General features: G+C 39.0%; 1 protein-coding gene across 1 annotated transcript in view; it reads right to left on the bottom strand.

Moving 5' to 3' along the window:
- Positions 1-11,261, bottom strand: part of dock1 (dedicator of cytokinesis 1) — a 308,833-nt gene extending 297,572 nt beyond the window's left edge. Inside the window, exon 1 of the mRNA XM_052112963.1 lies at positions 11,088-11,261. Coding sequence (XP_051968923.1) covers positions 11,088-11,136 — 49 coding nt within the window. The 5' untranslated portion in view covers positions 11,137-11,261. The remainder of the gene's footprint in view (positions 1-11,087) is intronic.
- Positions 11,262-17,054: the final 5,793 nt, after the last annotated feature.

Raw genomic sequence — 17,054 nt, 5'->3', positions numbered from 1 at the left:
AAATGGTACTGTCACTTTAAGAGTTCTATGTGCATCTCACAGACTCAAACAGGCATTGTGGTTAATTTATTATTGAGGGAGAAGTCTCGGTTTTTAGCACATCCTTGGTATTTGTGAATACAATTTTATCTGACTATAAAGGACATAAAGAATATTAAAACACACAACATTCAATAAAAGTGGTGTGATATAATCTTTTATGGACACATTTTTCAAGTTTAAATTTCAAGCACTCTTCAACAAAATAATTCAACTTTCCATGCATGTCAGAACTTTGTAAAAACTGAAATTAAGGACTTCAAGTACCTTGTGCGAACCCTTTAAAATAGTGTTTAAGAAGGATAAAATCAAGTTTATGAAGTTTGAAGGGTCACATGTACAGAAAACAATGTTTCAAATTTGAAATATGGAGTTGTGCTTTGAAATGGTTCGTAATTATTTTGGTTCACAATATATCGAAATTCAATACACAGGGTTTCCCGCAGAAAATGTGTTAGTTAAGGTGGTGGGTGGAACGGGGGGGGTATTTGGAATTGCATAACTCCTGACACAAATTAAGACAAATACTGAAACTTGAGTCATATCTTTTTAATGATGTATTAGTTTGTCAAGGTAATAACATTACATCTAATAGTCCGTCAAAATGTGCAAAGCTTATTTTCAATCACTGCTTGTTCTGCAAGTCACTTGCCTAGTAACCATAGTAACGGTGCGCACGCTTTCGCGCTTTCTGCTATGACGTGGAGTGCGGGATGCACTCAACGTTGCATGAATTTTTAATTAGCCTGCATTAGTAACAGTTAATTTTGTTATGGTATGAACTTAATCCTAGTAAAGGCAAAAAATATATAATACCTTTGTAACGAAATCCAAGACTTTGTATACCAAATCCAAGGCTTTTAAGGCCTTAATTTGAGATAATTTTTCAATGCTTTTAAGATCCTGCGGGTACCCTGGTTAATGTGTCTTGTCCCCTCACAATGACAGTAAATTAATTATTAGGCTACATTACATCAGTCACGTCACATAGTGGTCTATTTTCAGTTCAAAATGGCGAAAATAGACAAAAGTTTATTAATTTGCCTGATTATTTTTGTGATTCGTTTAACATTTATGACCTAAAAAAAACTGTCAAATAGCAAATGTTTAGTTTAGCAACTTACATCTTATCTCGCACTTGACCGACCGTAAACTGAAGCACGTCGAGTCGCTCTGCTAAAAGTCGCGCTGTGAACATAAAGCCCGCCTACTTTGATTTGATTGGTCATCTCAAATATTCTGACATTGACGAGCAGTGACAGACCAATGAGGCTCAGATGAACACACACACACACACACACACACACACACGATCGGCGCCGCTGCGGAAGAACGCGCTGATAACAAGACTGAAGCGAACACGAAGGCTTATCACATATTTAAAGATGGAAAGGTAGAAAACAGGACAGAGTAACACGGCGAATATCGCTCATATATATTTTTCTGATGACGTAGTTAAGGCGGCAGGCGTGTGTTGCTTAGGCGGCCGCCTTAGTTTCAAAGCGCTGCGGGAAACCCTGAATACATCATCCCTCCTTTCACTCTATTATTCACACAATGTGATGCTATGATAGACACACTTTTTCTTTTTTTTTTTTATCGAATTTTCTCCCAATTTGGCTTGCACAATTCCCGCTACTTAGTAGGACCTCTTGGTGGTGCGGTTACTCACCTCAATCCTGGTGGTGGGGGACAAGTCTGAGTTGCCTCCACTTCTGAAAGCGTCAATCCGCGCATCTTATCACATGACTCGTTGTGCGTGACACCGCGGAGACTCACAGCATGTGGAGGCTCATGCTACTCTTAGCGATGCACACACAACTTACCACACACCCCATTGAGAGCGAGAACCACTAATCGCGACCACGAGGAGGTTACCCCATGTGACTCTACCCTCCCTAGCAACCGAGCCAATTTGGTTGCTTAGGAGACCTGACTGGAGTCACTCAGGATGCCCTGGATTCAAACTCGCAACTCCAGGGGTGGTAGTCAGCGTCAATACTCGCTGAGCTACGCAGGCCCACCTTGATATGGACACACTTTTACTCTAACGCATCATTTGAAAAATTACAAATTTGTAATACCTATATTACAGACTCACTAGCATTTACGCACTTATTCGAGTGTGATTAACTTCCAAAGTAGCTCACCCGATAGTGTTGGACTTTGGCAGATCGAAGCTGGAGCCCAGCCAAGCACGCAAGCTGGCACGTCTTTCAAAAGCATCCTAGAAGTGACACGAAATGACGTGCTCCCTGCTTTTCATGTCGCATTTGCTTTTTCAACCCTATCGGCAAGGTTTAGGTGTTGTAAGGATAAAGACATCGGTTTTGTAAACCTCTCATTTATCTTATAGGACAATATTGTTTAGGTTTTAGGCTGAAGTTTTAGGTTAGGCAAGTACATTTTACTCAATATCTCCATCTAAAATTAATCTAAAATTCGCATTTGGCAACCCCATTGGACATTTCACTGGGAAACTGCAGACAAACTTGTAATACATCACATCATTTTGATTTGCAAAAATGTTGCCATGGTAGGGTGGCATGATTAGATGAAAATCATAATTGGCGGATGTAGCTATGTGGTAGCTTCTACTTGCCTTTTTATCAGCTTTTTGTCTGAAATGTTGTTTTTTGACAAAACCGACCTCTGTTCAAGTCGCAATATAAAAAGAACAAATGAAGATAAAATAAAATCTTTTTTTTTTTTTTGCCTAAAAGCAGAGGCTCAGATCTTTATTGTGATATATAGCATCTTCATATATTCATGGAAGAAAATATTCTGCGGGCCATTAAATTTTAGCGAAAATCGTCAAAAACCCTTGCGGTGGCTGGCAACTTTTTTTTAAAAACGCTGGCGGGGAAAGAGTTAACCACCGAGCCACCACTGCCCCAAATTCTTTTAGAATTGTTTTATTTAGCACAGGGTCAGCCATGAAACTAGGCTATTGAGCACAGTCAAACATTAGTCTGATCTTCACTATGACATCAATCTACGACTGCTGACATGGGATCAATCATGCCAACTCAACAAGAGGTCCCAGACTCAAAATGTATTTATGTTTTTACTGGTGAAAGAAATACAAAAATGCCAAAATATTATATTCTATGGATCAATATTTACTGAGTAACACAATATTTTTGTAGAAATTAGTCTAAATTAAAGGTCGAACAATAGTGGATTTTGCCGATATTGATAAGGTTGTGGGAAAGGCCAATAACCGATTAATCGGTCAATAGTTTTTAAAACTGATTTATAGAATGTCAAAATAAATTCTTATTATGTCCTTACTATGACAGGCATAGACAAAGAGTCCTTAATACATAAAAATGATGCAGCTTATTGTTCAACCAAAATCCCCAAAATAACCAGAAAAAATTGAGATTTAGTGCATAACGATGGACCTTTATGCCATCAGTCATAACCTTTACCAGAGTCAAAAGGGAAAAAACACTGTTTTACCATTTATCAAGTGCTACAAAAACAGCGAGATTCAGCACAACCTTGAAATTAGGAGATCAAAGTGCCATCTTAGCATTTTAGTTTGTTTTTGGGGTTTTCCCCTAGTCCAATATAAATTCCTATTTCAGTTCCAGTTGACATTTAAATAGCATTCAGGTTAAACCCATAGAAATCTGAAATCTGCTTTATCACATCTTATGCTATGAAAAATTAGGCCTTCATAAAATATATAATATAAAGTTACATATTTCAAGATGGCAGATCAAGATCTTGCGCATGCAGACGCAGCGGCTAGGTGCTCCCAGATTAGCACAGTTTTTATTAGTTTGAGTGTGTTAACAAGCAGTCGGTGCACATACTTTACAATCAACACTAAACTGCTGAATATCAGAGATCTATGACAATACAAAACTTCCAAAAACAGGGACTTCATTCCACCGGAGATCTGACACGCTGAGGTGACCAATTGAGTTGCCACCATCCCAACTGGAAGGCGCCGTAGGTGGCATAGGGAAAGGAAACAAAAGTGGGGCTAAAGAGCCTGCCTTTGAGCAAGGCTAACGGCTCACCCACAAAGACCAGCTCTGCGGAGTCTCTTCCTCACAAACCCCCGGACACTCGTCAACAAGATGGATGAAATCAGGCTAAGGATTACTTCGCAAAGCACACATAGTTGTGTGATCATGAACATCACAGAGACTTAGCTCAACAGCACCATTCTCGATGCGGCTAACGAGCTAGCAGGCCAATCTGTTTACCGAGCAGACAGGACAACAGACTACGGTAAGTACAGAGGGGGGTTGGAGTGTGTATATATGTAAACAATGATTGGTGCCCAGCTATGGAAATCATTGAGACTCATTGCTCTCCAGGCCTTGAATATTTGATGAAGTACAGACCGTTTTTCATACCCAGGGAGTTTACTGTCATTATCATCACAGCTGTGTACAAACCCCCACAGGCTAATGCTAAGTTAGCACTGGAGAAGCTACACAATGCTATTAGCTACCAGCTAACAGGAGACAAATCACATAGACTTCTACTAAAGCCATCAAAGTGTTGCCAAACCAGAAGCCATGGCTGGACTGGAATGTACAGTCTCTACTCAAGGAACGGGATGCGGCTTTTAAATCCGGTGACTCGCTAGCATACAGTAATGCCAGGAGAGAGATGAAGAAGAGCATCAGGAAGGCAAAGCACCGCATTGAGGGTCATTTTTATAACAACAACCAGCACAGCATGTGGCATGGAATTAAAGCCATCACTGACTTCAAAGATTGTTCTACACAAATCAATAATAACCCTTCACTCGCTGACACCCTGAACCAGTTCTTTGCTCGCTTTGATTATCAAAATAGCAGAGTTTGAGCTCACCCTCTACCACTAAGGGATGAGCAGGCACTTGTCCTACAGAACCACCAGATGAGAGCCAGTCTCAGGAAAATGTATTTCAACAAAGCAGGAGGACCTGACAGGATCTCAGGCCGCACATGCTGACCAGCTAGTGGGGGGTGTTCACCAGCATTTTCAACCTTTCACTACAACTCACCAATGTCCCCACCTGTCTTAAGACCACCACCATCCTCCCTGTGCCCAAAAAGTCTATAGTGATATGCCTCAATAACTACCTTAAAAGCAGGTTAAAGCTTGGTTGCTTTAACCTGTCAATATGAAGTGCTTTGAGAGACTCATCCTATCGCACATCGAGACCATCATCCCCAAGGATCAAGACAGCCACCAGTTTGCTTACCGAGCAAACAGATCTACTGATGATGCTGCTTCACTTGCACTTCACACAGCCTTGACTCATTTGGAGCAGCCAAACACCTATATTTGGATGCTAATCATTGGTTTCAGTTCCACTTTCAACACCATTATCCTATGCAAACTCGTATAGAATGTGGGCAACCTGGGCCTAGCCACTTCATTCTGCTCATGAATTATGGACTTTCTCACCAACAGATCACAACACGTCAGAATAGAACGCACTCATTCTGAACACAGTCCACCGCAGGGCTGTGAGCTCTGCCCAGCCCTATTCACCCTTTTCACTCATGACTGCACCCCAATTCACCACTCCAAAACTATAATACATTTTGCTGATGACGCCACCATTGTGGGCCTCATATCAGAAAATAGGGAAACAGCCTACAGGACGGAGGTCCAACACCTTGTTGAGTGGTGTACGGACAACAACCTGGCCCTGAACACCACAAAAACCAAAGATACCGTTGTAGACTTGAGAAAATCCAGGAAGACCAGCCATCATCCTCTGCACATAAACAGAGAGGAGGTGGAGAGTGTCAATGCCATCAAGTTCCTTGGTGTATACTTAACAAAAGATCTCACATGGTCCGTCAACACTTCCCACTTGATGAGGATGCCAGACTATCGGACTACTGAGCTTTTACCAGAGCACCATAGACAGCATCCTCACCCACTGTATCGCAGTGTGGTACGCTGCCTCTTGCCTACTTGGACAAATCACAACTGGTTAACAATATATAGAAAAATAGCACAGATGTGCACAAGATCATGTTTGAACAGCCACTAATTTGCACAATGCTTGAAAAACTGTGCCAAAGGTGCCCTTGGTTTGGAAGTGCACACTTTTACAAGATGCCTCTCGGAAACCAAAGCAATTCCAAAAGCTCTGTAGCAAAGGTATATTTGTATGCCTTTAACCAGCAAACTTAAGTCATCATCATCTAAATTAGTCCAAGCTTTAAATCCACTGGCAGCACATCACAAATATACTTGACATGAGCGAAAGACATCAAGTTCAACATAAAATTGAGGAAATAAACTAGAGTAAAAATTGTTTAAAATTTTCCTCAGCCAAGAATCAGGTTACAAAGATGACTAATCAAAACAATAAAAGGTCACAATAACAGAAATCATTAAACAACCAAACAAGGAATGAAAACATCAGGTCGGTCACCTGGACAGACACAATTAGATCTAATTATGGGCAGGGTGATATCCTGAATTTTCATTCTATATTATATTTTATATATCCTTGTGCGCGACCCATGCATTGATGTTGTATTTTGGCTTTGCTATAAGTAACGCATAATTTAAATTACTTTAAACCCAACTTAGTTCAGAAGACTCTGGGATGTCGGTAAAGGGTTAAACTTTCAACGCACAGAGGCATGTGACAAAACAACAAGCCACCGATTACAGCTAAGTTAGTCTTTGTGAGAAACGCTAACAAAACTATATCTGGTAAGAAACCTCATTAAGTTTTCACACTGAAACCTGCTTAAGTCAGAGGACTTTTGTGTTTATCAGCAGGGTGCACAACGCCATACTGCTAAACATAATGAAACACCACCCTCCTAAGCACTACAGTGTACTTTACATTTACATTTATGCATTTGGCAGACACTTTTATCCACAGTGACTTACAGTGCACTTATTACAGGGACAATCCCCCTGGAGTTAAGTGCCTTGCTCAAGGACACAATGGTGGTGGCTGTGGGGATCGAACCAGCGACCTTCTGATTACCAGTTATGTGCTTTAGATCACAACACCACCACCAAACCATTGTTTATTATAGCTTTACCACACTTCCCTACAAGGCCAAGTCAAATCTATATGTAGACAGAAGCAGATAACAATATGTATTGCATTATTCTTAAGTACATGGGTAGATTTTAACTATGTTCATTCAGCAACCATGTATGCACAAGAAGAACCTTTGAATAGATTTGTCCTGCGGTAAACCTGCACACAAAGGTTCATTTTAACACACAGGCTTCATTGTTCGTGCATAAACAATGTCTTCAATGAGTTCTGTATGCAAACTTGGGCTACATCTATATTAATCTTGATACATTCGAAAACTGTGTTTTCGTTTTTGAAATGCTCTTCATCCACACTGCCATATTCAAGCTTTTTCCAAACGTTGCTCGTCCAGATGGAAACGTTTAAAAATGCTTAAATCCTCTAACTGCGCATGCGAAAAATTGCCGTTGCATGTACGGTCTCAAACTGTTCTTGTGCTCCGTCGCCATACACCAATTCCCAGTAAACTTGTATAAAGTAACTGTTATCTTTAAAAATGCTATTAAAGTGAATATCAGGCACAACAGCCGCTATAACACGGGCCGCCATCTTGATTGTTATGATTGAATGGATCGCACGACTGCGTCACAAAACAACAAATGCGTCATAGTTTTTAGAAATATCAGTTTTCCCAGTTCACACTACAACGTGAAGGAGTTTATTCACTTGGGAGAGCGTTTTTAAAACGCACTGTTTTTGTCTCAGCGTGGACGGAAGTTGAAAACGTTGTGAAAAATTGAACGTTTTCAAAACAAAATGTGTTAGTGGAGCTGGCCTTGATATCAATTCTTCTCTCAGCCTGTATGAAAGCAACAAACTAGGGATGCACCGATACCACTTTTTCTCTTCCGATCCGATATCGAAAATCTCAGTATTGGCCGATCCCAAGCCGATACAGTGTTGTTGTTTTTTGCATAATCAGTTTAGAATATCTTTGCATTACTGTGTGGAACTAATTGGGAGTACTCTTTAATATGTAAAGAAACACAAACCTCTAACTTCACATTATTTCAATATAAATGTCTTGCTTATTAAGAAACACTTTTTTATTAACTAGTATACTGAATAATGTAGCAGCAAAATTAACAGTAATTCCAGTCTTAAAGTCTTCAGTAGAAAAGAAACAAGTGTTTTATTTTTGCCTTTTTTCTTTCTCCAAAAATGTTTCAACTTGAATCTGGATTTTAAAGGATTCAAATCTCTTTTTTTGTTTAATTTAGTTGTAAGAAATCAGTCCACTTTTCATTCAAACAGTTATTTTTGGGAACCCATTGAACTTAAATATGATTATCATTTGTAAACATATACTAATGATGACAATAATAATAATAATTTGTTGTTAATATTATTATAATTTTTTTGACTTTTAATTTAAATTTTAAACACAACAGTAATATATTTAAATCGTGCACTTTTTAAACCCTCAGGCTTTTATTTTGACATTCTGAACTCTCCAGGACGTCCTGTATGTGTCTGTTTGTAGGCAAGTAGTTTACACACAGTAGTTTAATTGTCGTCTTATTCAAATTCTGTTAAAATCCTCTAAATGCATATTATAAGTGAATTGAGCATCTACATCTGAGATGTTGTTCGTGATTAGCACTCAAATGATGCGCACCGCTATGAAGGCTAAACATAGCGCGAGTGCATCACCAGCTGTGCGTGGGTTTGTGTCAACAGAGCTGCACCATTCACTAACGAGCTGGCACTGCATGTGCTATATATTTACTTGTTAAACACAGCCTTTTGTGATTCACAGAGCTATCACACGTCTTCAAGTGGCTTTGAATAAAATGCACGAGCTTCCGCATCGGATCGGTGCACACATGAGGTTGAGTAAATGATGAGAGAATTTTCATTTTCGGGTGAACTATTCCTTTAAAATGGGGAAACACTGGCCAATTATTCCGCTAAGCGAATTTACCACTGGTTTGTGAATCCCAAAAAATTTACTGAATTCTATATTAATGCACAAAGTCAACACTGCTAATCTCAATAATGACAGATGTATTGAGGTATTATTTACACACTCTCACGGCAAAATCGTCAGGATCCGTACGACTTTTCTAAATTTGGCTAATTCATATGATATCGTACGGCTGCACTCGTATACATTTGTACAAATTCCACTACAGCCAACGACATCGCTGGACATCTTTTCTATCTAATCTGCCACAAATACTTGCTAATGTTACACACAACAGCTTCCTATCATGTTTACACTCTAAAGTTAAGTTTAGATAAGGGGTTTTGGATAGGGCATAATATTAATAAGTATGTCCTTAACCCCTCGTGCTTGAAACTCGCTCTTCTGCATTACACATCCAGGCATTTGCATGTTCATAGGAACGAACTCGAGCGAAAACATATGAAACAGCCAAATCGTAAAATATAAACGAATTTTCATGAGACTGCGTTGGAAATTAGAATTAGGGTACAACGGTACAAAAGGCTCAGTGGGGTAAAAGGCTCCTTTCATTTTATTTTCTCCCAAAACACTAAATAGCAACAAAAACAACCACAATACTTTTCTAAACACCTCTTGGACACTATGAACTGCAAAAATGTTCCTGTTCCATTAGATCATAGTGTGTAATGTCTCAAATTTGATTTTGAGGCAATTTGAACTTATATTTAATATTTAACAAAATACAAAATAAACAAAATAAAAGAAAACATTTTCCATTTCATTCAAGGTGATATCTATACAGTACTGTGCAAAAGTGTTTAGGCACTTGTGAAAAATGTTGCATAGTGAGGATGTCTTCAAAAATAATGACATAAATAGTTTTCATTCATCACTTAATGTCATACAAAGTCCAGTAAATATAAAAAAGCGAAACCAATATTCGATGGGACCACCTTTGCCTTTAAAACAACCCCAATTCTCCTACTTACACCTGGACACCTAGAAGTGTTTGACTTTCTTTCTTTGTTGTTGGCAGATAGGATGTTCACGCTTCATGGAGAATTCGCCACTGTTCTTCTATCTATTTCGGCTGTCTCAATTGCTTCTGTCTCTTTATGTAATCTCAGACTGACTCAATGTTCAGCGGGGGATTTTGCGGGGGTCATGACATCTGTTGCAGGGCTCCCTGTTCTTCTATTCTAATCTATTATATTTGCAAAAGTAATGTTTGGGAGTCTAACGTTTATATTTCCTATTCACACACTAAAGCTGAAGATATAAATAACCATCTTAAGACAAATGCTTTTGTGTATCATCTTATGTGCCTAATAATTTTGCACAGTACTGTGTGTGTGTGTGTGTGTGTGTGTGTGTGTGTGTATATATATGCAACCAGTATATACACACACAAGTGCACACACAACTTTAATGTATTGCATTCAAAACAACCTTGTGTTATTTATTTTCACACATTCTGTTGCTCCATCAACATTCAATACAAATTCGTGTATTTCTAAAACCTTGAGACACTTTGTGACCAGAGAAAAAGCTACTTTTCCTAAAGGTGTGCCTTTAGCCCCGCTGAACCCTCCATTAAATGATAAATAACACTGTAATGTGCTTTCTACGCCAAATATATAGACAAATAAACGTCTATAACAGCACCGTTGTTCCTCATTAAAGGTTAGGCGAACGAAAGCCGCTGCTGCGAAGCGTATCGGGGATCTCCGCGGGGAAATGGAACAAACGCTAAAAGTTGTTACAAAGAAGCGCAGAACGTTGATACAAAGTATCAGTGCGACAGTAACAATGTATCTAAGAGTTCCACTGAGGCCCGCCGCGCAGGAAACACAGGGAACTAGGCGCGTCTCTGTCAATCTCTACCAAACAAACACATCTGTAACAAACAAGAACGCACTGACTGTGCCCATTCGCATCCCCTAGTGACATAAACACAGCAAATCTCCTCAAATGCTCTAAAAAACGAGAGAAAGTCGTGTAGTCCATGAAAAATGGCTTTAAACGCTGTTTGTCCCAAAACGCGTGTAATGGGACTGAAAGCGCTTGGGTTTATAGTTTATGGAAGTTAAGTTCTCTACTCACCAACACCGTACTTTTCCTTTTTCGTTGGCACCCAGCGCGTCATTCTCATTCATGAAAGTGTTGTGGGAAGCGGCTCGTGAAGGTTATCGTCGGTATTCCCGGTGTATATCCAGAGTTTTTCCACAGAGTTTGTTTTGTGTGTAGGAGCGGGGAGACGCATCTAACTAGGCGCCATTTTCCATCATCACTGAACTTCTGAACCGCGAGAGGGAGTTTGAGAAAGAGAGAAAGGGCTGAAAACTTTCTGTCATGTGGGACGGCAGCGTCACCGGACGACCGGGACCGGACAGTGACGGTGGATGTTCATTATAAGAATGTATTGGAGTGTATCGTTTTTGAGCAACGATATGAATGAAGATTGTGAGTATGTTATCGTATTTTGGTGGAAACTACGTTACCAAGGTACATTGTGTGTGGGAAATGTCCTGCTCTTTTTCATGATAACGTAGAAACATACAGTTTAAAGTAAGCTACATAAACTATACCAAGCATATTTTACGATAATATTCAACGACATAATAATAATACAGAAAATTGAATAAGTGCCTAAATGAGTCGAAATGAACAGATTAAAACAAAATAATATGGGTGAATTCTTTATTAAAACTTTATTTCATTTATTAACTTTAAAGAAATTAAAAATATACAATATCAAGCCTACCAAATAGACAAAAAAATAAGTAAAAGTCACAAATAATTGGCATAATGGGGTCATACACAGCACTAAAGACACAGAAATGTAAAATAAATTCCAAGTTTTGTGTGTGTGTGGGGGGGGGGTTGGAACAGGTGGACAAAGTTTTCCAATATATGTTTGATTTTCAGCACTTATGAATGAGGTACTTGGCAAGCAAAATAATATTCACCCAAAAATAAATTCTCTCATCATTTACTCACCCTCATGCCATCCCAGATGTGTTTGACTTTCTTTCTTCAGCAGAACACAAATGAAGGTTTTTAGAAGACTATCTCAGCTCTGTAGGTCCATACAATGCAAGTGAATGGTGACCAGAAATTTGTAGCTCCAAATAATCACATAAAGGAAACATAAACGTGATCCATAAGACTCCATTGGTTAAATCCATATGTTCAGAAGCGATATATTAGGTGTGGCTGAGAAACAGAACCATATTTAAGTCCTTTTTTACTCTAAATCTCCACTTTAACTTTCACGTTTAGATGTAAAAGTGAAAGTGGAGATGAAGAATAAAAAATATAAATTTTTGGATGAACCATCCCTAAAACACTAATGCATACATTATGAAATCATTGTTTAAAATAATGATTTAATACTGTATATTAATATTAGGTATGTTGCTTGCAGGCAACATTGTGTGACAGTAAAAATAAATGAATCAAAGATGAATATGGGTGATTATACATTTTGTGGGTGTCATAATATTAAATATGTTACAAAAACAGCAATGAACAATGATGTTACACCATTGGCTAGGTCACAATATTATAGAATTGTCTTGTATGCAACTTTTCATACGTTTAACTTACATTTTATGTAAATAAAATGTACATAAAAAAATCATAGATCATTTAATAATGGACAATACACAAAATCGAAATAAAAACATAACACATGGCAACTGCACTAACACATTTGACGTGTTGAATAATCTATAAAAATAGCTTTTTAAAACACAGTTCTTCAAGGCAAAACTGTGCACCATGCACAATGATTACAAGGTCATATTTTCAAGTAAAATCATTCTTTTCTTTAATACAATGTCGTCACTTTTAAAGCTATGGATGCATAATGTGGCTGCAAAGTGAAGAAAATATGTTTGTTACCCAGAGGCCAAATAGTGCAATAGACAGAGGATGGAGTTGCACATAAGTAACTATGTGTGGAGCGGAGGGGGGCGGGGCCAGGTTGGAATATCGCGCGCCCGGTCCCCAATCGGCCTGATGAGGCGCGCGAGGGATAAAGGCGGCCGGTGACGACGGTTCGAGAGAGAGAGAATTACGGGCATGTCCGTCATGTGTGTGTTTACGTTTGTGCTTTTGGTTTGAGTTTAATTAAATATCATTTATGTTGACAAGCCGGTTCTCGCCTCCTCCTTGCCCATCATTAACTGTGTTACACTATAAATTTTGTAACTATGGTATTTTGGTGAAATCTGTGGATATAATGGTATATTTTTGTACATGTTTGCAAGTAAGTAACCTGACTTTAGCCTACAACAGACAAAAATGCTTTAAAAATATATTGAAATAAAATACAATAAAAATAATTGAATTCTCAGTTAACATTCACTTTCATTGGATGAATAAATAAAAGATGCAATTAAGTGAATGGTGACTGACGTTTGTGTTCCATGAAAGACTAATAAGTCATAAATGTTTTAAACAACACAAGGGTGAGGGAATGATGACAGAATTATTATTATTATAATTTTTTAGTGAACTATCCCTTTATTACAGCTGTGAAGTGTGCTCAAATTATTACATATGATAGATGCATACATGGGCACAATTTATGTTTCTCTACAAATCCAATTTTAATCATTTAATCATAAGCCTTCAAAGTGTGCCACAACCTTTGACGCATATTGCATATAGGCTTATATTTGCTCTTTATGATGTAAACATTTAAAATTCATTTTAAGATGATTAATTAGTTTTTTCATGGGTATTTAAACTGGGTTCTAAGTGAACAACATACTATTTTCCATACTTTGTTTTCCTGTTTAGAAAGATGTTCAATCAAACTATGGAAAACATAATTAACAGCACTGCATAAAACATCAGCAACCCTCTAATACTCATAATAAGACAATTTTCCCTTACATAAATATCTGCAGACTGTGGCAACTGTTGAAAATTTGATTACGGGCACCAATTACAATAGATTGCTTTGGGATACTCTCTCGTAGCATTCTGACTTCACTTAATCCCTGCTTTTCCAGAAAAATTATCGCTCAGTTTGAGGTTAATTGTTTCTGTGACAATATGTTGCTGTGCACACAATGCGTCCCCAGATGTTTGTAATTATTGCTGGTCTGTAGGGCAAAACCATCTCTTTGTCTCTTAGGATCATTATGCAAAACATTAATTGAATGTCGATTGAACCTTATAGGTGGCACCTGACATTTATGAGAATCTAAAGCTTTCGCTTTTTGATTTCTTTGTTGAATTTGTTGTTATATTTTGTAGCCTATGGCCAGGAATTTAACTTAGGAAACATCAAAAGAAGCTCATAGATGCTTTGCTGTCATCAGAATGTTGTTTCTCAGTGGTATAAATCAAGGGTGTAGATTTTGATTGAATATTGGGGGTTGCAGCGTGAAGCATTTACATGCTTCCATTGATCGGGGTATAACATTCTCGCCACAACTCGCCTCGCCTCGACTCTGCTTGCTTTTTGGGGGTTTTCCACTGTGGATAGTACCTGGTACTTTTTTAGTATCACCTCGGTCGAGGTTCCAAGCGAGCCGAGGCAATACTATATTTGACATCAAAACCCTGCAGATCACTGATTGGTCAGAGAATCGTCACTGCCAGCATCACTGGATTTTCGACACGGGACATCAACCCGCTAGTTTTAAGTTAGCTATCATAGCTATAAGTTAGTATCATTTGTTCACGCGACTTTCGAATTGTAAAAATAAATGGCTGTGCGCAAAACCACACCATGGTCAATAAACAAGGTGCAGACGTTCCTCTCCTTAGCGATGAACGAATCGAAAAAGTCTTTCAGGAAGTGTCTCAGCTGTTGGCCACACAACTGAGACTCGGCTACCACCGGACCTACCAACAGTGTAGGGAAAAGTAAACTAAATTAAATGTGACTACAGAACCATCAAGGAAATGTGGAAGTGGTTTGACCAAATGGACGCTATCTAGACCGGCGAGCAATGGGATGGAGAGTGCCCTGGACTCAGCCACGGATGGAGGATGGTACGTTTTGTTACGTTAACTCTATACTCTGCTTGAAAGCTTCTCTTAATTTAGCTGACTGGAAGGCTTGCTTCTAAAAACAACCAGGCCAATTTAACTGTTACACTTGTGTAATATCACCATGCAACAACTGCTTTATGCAGCACAATCAGCTAGTAGCTAACAGCTAGCGGTCGTGTTATTGTTTATTGATTTGTGTCGCGTTTAAGATGATGTCACGGCAGTAGAGGTGGCACAACTATGACTGTCAGCCTATAATCCCACCCACATTGAGGCGGCACTAAACAGCAGTGGAAAAGCAAGCTCAGAAAAGTAAAGCGAGTCGAGTCAAGTCGAACCGTAACGTGCAGTGGAAAAGTGTCATTAGACACCCCCCCCCACCCCCTCCCTTCTCTACCTGAGCACAGTTTGAGACATCATTTAGATCTCTTCTGAAATTCTAGTGGAGATATGTAACATTACTTTGGTCATTATCGCAGGAGAAACACAGGGAGACTATAAGGAATATTTCGTGTTTAACAGAAGTTAAGCTGTTTTTGTGGAAAAAGGTTCATTTCGATAAATATGATTTCGACTCGTCCCTCCTTTTCTTAAAAATAAAGCAAAAATCAAAGTTGCAGTGAAACACTTACCTATGGAAGTGAATGGGGCCAATTTTTGGATGGTTTAAAGCCAGAAATGTGAAGCTTATCATTTTGTTTATGCACTTGAGCTGCAAGGTTGTTAAAATTGTCATTTTTATAGTCATTTTAGGGTTTGGGGGTTTTACTGCGCCAAGTCATCATGGCAACTAAATTGTACAATTGGATATAACTTTCCACAGAAAAGGTTAGTAAGTGATTTTATCTCACTAAAATCATGTTAGCTTGCATATTGTTTAGGTCTTTTGAAACGGTGTGTGTTTTTAACGTTTACGGACTGGCCCCATTCACTTCCATTGTAAGTGCCTCAATGTAGCCCTCTTTAAATATACAGTGAAAAGGCCATGCTGTATAAAACACGGGGCAAAGCAGGGAGAACAAAACAAGCACATTAACCACTTAGAATGAGAGAGAAATAGATCACAAGAAAACATTGAAATACAAAGACTTTGAGCACAAATATGGCTGTTTGTTTGTGTGAGTCATATTGTGCCATTTATGTTTTCCCCATCATCCTCTCTTGCTCCCCCTCCAGCCATGATGTTAGAGATCTGTCATTACCAGAAGACTGTTGACGTGTCTCTTAGTGATCAAAGCACGCTGTAACTTCAGAGAAACAAACCCAAAACACACCAATCTGCTGTAGATGTTTATTTATACTTCTCTTATATCTGACTTTCCCCTAATGAGCACACATGGAACTCTTCCTAAGATGCACCCTACATTGATTGAAGGCATCTGGCTGCAGGGGGCGCTTCAAGTCTTCAAGTGTGTTCGATGGAACATACTGTACCAGCATACTAATCAACTATTTCTGTATATTGTATATACTATATACATTTTAGGTATGTCCATTTGCCAGAGCAGTACATTATGGGATATAGTATCTGATACTGTTTACTCTGTTGTATATTGCACATTTTGTCAAATTTAGTAGATAATTTGCGTATTCCATACAGAAAATCTGCACACTCTGCACATAACTACATACTACTACGGTTGCCAAATGTTCAGTATTTGCCAGGTTGTACCGTACTTTGGTTAAATAATGTTGTCCCATAGGGGCACCTTTTGTCCTGTATTTCAGTGAGGAAGCACTCACTGGGGATGGCGCCGTCCTGTATTTAAGCAGCCAAAATGCTCAAAATATCCTGTTTTAAGTATTCCATACAGAAAATTTGGACTCTGTGTGTAGCGGGAGCCAGCTGGTAGATAGCTGTGCAGTGTGTAAACCTCACTCTCCTGACCTCAAGAGGTGCACTAGCGACTGATGCTAGAGGCTGTAGCCTTTAGCCTCCTTGTTAGCGCACCCCCCTCCTACGCTGGAGATGCCTGTCCGAGTCCCGTTTGGAGCGGGGCGAGCAGGGCCGGTTACAATGGTGCCGTGACCCGGATGGGAGTGAGGTTTAGGGGG

The sequence above is a fragment of the Xyrauchen texanus genome, chromosome 40, assembly GCF_025860055.1.
Source record: "Xyrauchen texanus isolate HMW12.3.18 chromosome 40, RBS_HiC_50CHRs, whole genome shotgun sequence".
Taxonomy (NCBI): domain Eukaryota; kingdom Metazoa; phylum Chordata; class Actinopteri; order Cypriniformes; family Catostomidae; genus Xyrauchen; species Xyrauchen texanus.
Note: the sequence above shows the minus strand (reverse complement) of the source record. Positions and strands in the feature narration are given on the sequence as shown.